Source organism: Cyprinodon variegatus, unplaced genomic scaffold, assembly GCF_000732505.1.
Source record: "Cyprinodon variegatus isolate N-32 unplaced genomic scaffold, C_variegatus-1.0 Scaffold585, whole genome shotgun sequence".
Lineage (NCBI taxonomy): Eukaryota > Metazoa > Chordata > Actinopteri > Cyprinodontiformes > Cyprinodontidae > Cyprinodon > Cyprinodon variegatus.
Window position 1 is genome coordinate 44,576 of NW_015151038.1, and position 5,464 is coordinate 50,039.

Below are 5,464 nucleotides of genomic sequence, written 5' to 3' on the forward strand. Positions count from 1 at the left end.
AACGGGCTCTCTGCGTTTGCAACGGGCTCTCTGCGTTTGCAACGGGCTCTCTGCGTTCGCAACGGGCTCTCTGCGTTTGCAACACGCTCTCTGCGAATCCCGTGGGATTCCCGAAAAAATGTCAGTCTCTACTGCGTTCACACCCCTGGCATTTTGAGCGACGCTGGATCAAACTGGTCCAGATGCTCTGACGCTCTGGTTGTTTATCTGCTCTGTTCTGTAGCTTCAAGCTAGAGAGCAGCTTGGCTTTATTTACTTAATGAGTTGGAAAAATAGTTTTTAAGTGAGAAAGTCCACCTCCAAACACCTTCTGTTCATCAGTTCATCAGGATTATAATCCCACTATAATCTGCAGTTCTTGTTGGGAGCTTCAGACCTCCAGCATACCACCGGGAGGCAGCGCTGGGAATCCCCACTGAAAGCTCTCTGCTAAGGTCAGCCTGAGGGGGATTTCCTGCCGACATTTGTAGGGGTTTATATTTTGGAGTTTAAATCCTTGATAGTTATTTATTGTTTATCTGCAGAATGTCTGCAGGAGTGATGACAGCTTGCAGGTAGAGTCTGTCTCCCCTCCAAAATTCCTGTTGTGATTGGTTGACGGCCAGCACGCACAGCGGCTGAAGTTCAATTAACTGAACGCTCGCAACAGAATGCTCGCAGCGCACCGCTGCACCTCTTGATTCTGTCCCCCATAGACTATGCATGTAAATGAGATGCTTTGACATCATTCATGATAACGACCTGCAGTTCTTTTGGAATGGGTTGATGAAGTCATCTAATCGGTCTGATTGCACTTCATTTATTATGGTTTATAGCCCACAGAGCAGAGAACTCTATTGTCTTTGGTGTTTTTCCATTATTTATTATTATTCTTCTCGTCTCGGAACGAATCGATTGAACCAAGTATCCAGGTTCACAATGTGCACCGCTACTCAGACCCAGATATTCAGACCCATTAACTACTAGGGGGCGCTATAACAAAGGGAAATGCATTTTGTCCTGTAATTACCAAACTACTGGTTTGACACACTGAACATATCACTTTGTTTATTGGTTGATTTGCATCATTAAGTTAATGGGCACACCTTTGTTTCGGAGCTGCTTTTCACACTAAAATGGTTTAACCTTTCCGGTTAAAGGATTCTTGTTACAGAATGACTTTCTTGTTTAAAATCTTACATTTTTTTGTTCAATCTGCACAAAATTCCATATAAAACTTTGTAATAGACAATTAAAAAAGTAATGGTGGATTTTTTTAATTTTGACTTCAATAAGTTCTGCAAAAATAAGTGCTTGTTGGCTAGCTCTAAATTCTAAAACCATATCAGATTTTAAAAGGTGCCTCATAACCCGTACTCCAAATTAGATTTTGCACACGTCCCCCACGTTAGAGCATGGTCCACCAATAGGAGGCGCTGTGATGTCAAGAAAGCTACTACACAGAAAGTTTCTTTATGGAAACTACCTTATTACCTTCCAGTTATAGCAATGAACTAAAGGATTTAATATGGTAATGAGTGAAATAAGTGGGCGGGGCCTATTTGCAAAAGTCTGAAAGTTCCTTTATGTGGTTCACAAAACTATAAAAATTCCCTAAAATAAAGGGTTTGGTGTTATGAGCTCCGATTTTCAGGATAAATTGCTTTGATAGGGTTGAAAGATTTTTCCATTGTAAAATGGAGAAATCTTTGCACCTCCGCAAATATTGTTCAAACCTAATAAGAATTGGCACAATTCTGAAGCACATGGAGGCTAAAGATGAGTTTCAGTTAGGTATAAACCCATGTAGTTTTGAGCTATTTACAAGACATTAAAATGTACTCCGATCCCAGGTCTAGTTCTAGTTTTTGATTGTTTTCTCTGTTCCGAATGAACCTGCTCATTTCCTGTGTCCTTCTGCAGTAAAGTACACTGCAGAAAATAAGCCACTAGAGGCTTCCTGTCCTGCTTTGTGGAGCAGTTGAAATGTGACCTTTTTCTTTTTTCAGACCTTGCGAGGACTTTTCAGAGACAAAGGACCCATTGAATCTGTTCGATTTCGCTCTGTGGTAAAAACAAAAAACACCAGAATAAAGAAAGTTGAGTCACACCTGTGATGTTGCGTCAAACTGAACGCCTTTACTGTTTCTCCCTGCAGGTCAGAGAGGACCCGTCCATGTCTCAGAAAGAAGCGTTTATTAAGTAGGTTTCTGATCAAACTTTGCTCCTTTTAATGCATAGACATATACCTGTAAGACGCAGTGAAGTCCGTTTTCTGTTCCCCTGTCCTCCACTGTCTAAAAACATCTATATAGAATATAAAGCTGCTCTGTGGTTTTTGTAAAATTGTAAAAATGTGATTGTTGCAGTAGTGGCTGCACGATAAACAGGAAATAAATGGCATGCTGTGGGAATGGGACGGTGCAAACTGCTGGACAGTTCTCTGATGCTTTCTGCAGACTGTCACCTTAAGGTGCAGCAAATAATCACTGCATGGCTGAGTCCCGTGAAGATAAAGGAAATAGTTTTTAACATGCATTGAGGATGCCTTACTTTTTTATTCAGTTGGAAAACGCTGAAAGGTTTGTTTGCTTTGCTTTGATGTTTCCATAACTTGTAGATGTTGATATCTGTGAGCAGGAAGGATCTTCTCTTTTATTTAACCGGGGAGGTTTTCTGTAGTAAGACAAACATCTGTTCATAGAAAGACTCACTGTTTTCTCAACTTCTCTGTCTGACTTCCTGTGCCATTGTACTTCCTTTCAATTTGTCCCTCATAAAAAGGTAAAAAAAATAAAGAGAAGCTGAAACATTTAACAACCTTTTCTTTGATCTTTAGACGCAAAGTTCATCCCAAGAAGCAAAGCTTGAATGCGTATGTGGTGTTTAAAGATGAGGAGGCAGTCTGCAGAGCTCTGGAGAGGTGAGCTAATTCACTGCAGCCTGAAGCTAGAGTGATGATGAATCTGAAGTGAGAACTCATTGGCTCCATCTTCACAGGAACGGCGTGGAGATCGAGGAAGGCTTTCATATCAGGGTGGACCGAGTGACGCAGCGCTCTTCAGTAAGTCTGCTCAGCATTCGCAGGTCTCCTTCATTTAATGCTGATGGTTTAATCAATGTCTCTCCTCCTGCAGCATGACCACAAGCGCTCCATTTTTGTTGGGAATCTGGCATTCGGTAAGTTGGTGACTCCACTGTAGTGATGAGGAGCTGTGATGCACATATTCATGGGTTGCCTCTCTGTAGATCTGAAGGAGCTGGCGCTCCGACAGCATTTTGAGCCATGTGGAAAAGTGGAGGCGGTGAGACTAGTGCGAGACGCCAAGTCTGGACTCGGGAAAGGATTCGGCTATGTCCTGTTTGAGGTGCACAGCAGCACCCAGCATACACCACTATTACCTCACACATGCAGTATTTGGCCTTTCGGAAAAATGTTTGTTTCAAAGCTTTTCTGTTTATGTCATTTCGCCAGACCATGTACATTTTGAGGTTATTTTGACTTCAGGCGGCCATTAAAAAAAAAACAATTGCACCATATTTGTTCTTCCTAGTTTGATAGAAAACATCCAGAGCTTCAAAAAAAGTCCAAATTTTCACGTGTCAGCCCATAACTCTTTGATTTATAGCCTCTCAAAGTTGAAAAGAACTTCTTTTTTCCATTAGTGTTGGATCAAAGCTAACATCTCACATTGGTTTAGATTTATCCCTTAAATTATTGTCTTGCCTTCTTATAAATTGAAATAGTCACCTCAATTTGAGTTATAAAAAAACATTTGAGGTGCATCAACCATTTCATTACTCTGCCTCTTACTTTAGGAAAAAACTAATTGTGGCCTAACTGCAATCCTCTATTTGCCAAAGACTTGATGTATTTTTCAAATCTATTGTGTCACACACATTACCCAAATCGTTTTACAGTGTAGCCCCTAAATTATCCTTGTATGTTATGTTATTTCAGGCAGTGGGAGACATGTGTGGCAAGTAATTTAAAACCCTTTGAGTATTTTTAAGGCAAATATTTTTCAACTTTAGAGCTGATGGTGTGTAAGAATTGTTAAAAAGTGTTTTGTTTGTTTTTTTTTTTTCAAGGGACTGTGAGCTCCCAAATTGGCCACAGATTGGTGGTAAAATGGTTAAAAACAATATGCCAGAGTGTTCAGTGCACGTCCATACCGTTGGAAGATTGGAAGGCTAAACGTGTAACGTGCACGATGTTAAACGCTATTAAAAAAACGTCACTTTGAGGCCTGACCGTAAAATGGTATGTGCTACCAGGCAGAGGATGTTTTTTTTTTAATAAGGACACATGCTGGAGATTTAATTCATTGATGATTATTATAAACATGGATAGTTTTAATGGAATAACTTTAAAGTTATGCTTATGTTTCAGAAATTGTTGGAAAATACAAGGTTTGGAAATATTTAATGTACCATATCTTGAAAAGTAGTCATGTTTTGGCTACAATTTTTGTACTCAGAGACTCGCATATGGTGCTAATTTAGACAATAAGGGAATAATAGGATGCATATTGTGGTTGTACAGTGCATTGAAACATTTACAGTCACGCGTATTAGGCTTTTTTTTTTTTATAAGGTTTTCTGTTTCCAACACTGACAAAACTGACCTGTTAGGAGTTCAATGAATGTTTACATATAGCCAAGGTGTATGGCTACAAATGACATATTATCATTCATATATTTATTTAGTATATTCTGTTATAAAGTAATATGGAGTTTTCCATTTGGACCCCCACAAATGTCCATGGGCTGGCAGAATCATCCGTACGAATTGTTGAAGATGAATAATAGATGGTGTATTTTCTCCCTGATGCAGAGTGCTGACTCGGTACAGTTGGCTCTATCACTGGACGGCTCACAGCTGGAAAGCAGGTCTATTCGTGTGAAGAGATCCGTGAAAAAGGAGGAGCAGAAGAAAACTAAAGATGGAGGAATGTTGTGGAGCTCTAGTCAGAAAGCTTCTGGACGGCCGCAGGAACACAGCAAAGGGAACTTCAAGTCCAAACCAAACAACTGTTCCTCTTTTAAAGGAGAAGTGGCAGATCCAAGGAAAAAAACCAAGAAGGCTCTGAAAGGAAAAAATAAGAAAAAAAAGAGACATCTAGTCTCTAAGAAATGATAAACTGACCAAAATAAAATGTTAATTTTTTTCAGTTTCACCTTAAACTGTCTGTTTGCTCCTTTAAGACCAGTCAGCTAGAAAATGTTTATGAAATCATCATTTTTTGATCGATTGTAAGACCAAAATAAAAACATTTTGATGAAATGCATGCTTGTGATTTATGGAGTCAATTAAAAATGGAACCTTTTTAATAATTCAACTAAGTTTATTTCTATAGCGCACCTGTCATCACATCACGTCATCTCAAGGCAGATCATACAAAGTTGATTCAAAGTTTTCCATCTAAGGAAAACCAGTTGATTGCATCGACTCATTGACTCTTCAGCAATCCCTCACACTAAG

At 39.5% G+C, this 5,464-nt stretch overlaps 1 protein-coding gene across 2 annotated transcripts in view; it reads left to right on the plus strand.

The window, feature by feature from the left end:
* rbm34 (RNA binding motif protein 34) overlaps nt 1-5,248 on the plus strand; it is an 18,028-nt gene extending 12,780 nt beyond the window's left edge. The window contains exons 5-11 of one of the 2 annotated variants that reach the window (XM_015392293.1): nt 1,989-2,048; nt 2,138-2,181; nt 2,819-2,902; nt 2,980-3,043; nt 3,117-3,159; nt 3,229-3,347; nt 4,817-5,248. In XM_015392293.1, coding sequence (XP_015247779.1) covers nt 1,989-2,048; nt 2,138-2,181; nt 2,819-2,902; nt 2,980-3,043; nt 3,117-3,159; nt 3,229-3,347; nt 4,817-5,119 — 717 coding nt within the window. In that variant the 3' untranslated portion in view covers nt 5,120-5,248. Of the gene's footprint in view, nt 1-1,988; nt 2,049-2,137; nt 2,182-2,818; nt 2,903-2,979; nt 3,044-3,116; nt 3,160-3,228; nt 3,416-4,816 lie in introns of both variants that reach the window. The other variant, XM_015392294.1, reaches the window with a different exon arrangement.
* Nucleotides 5,249-5,464: the final 216 nt, after the last annotated feature.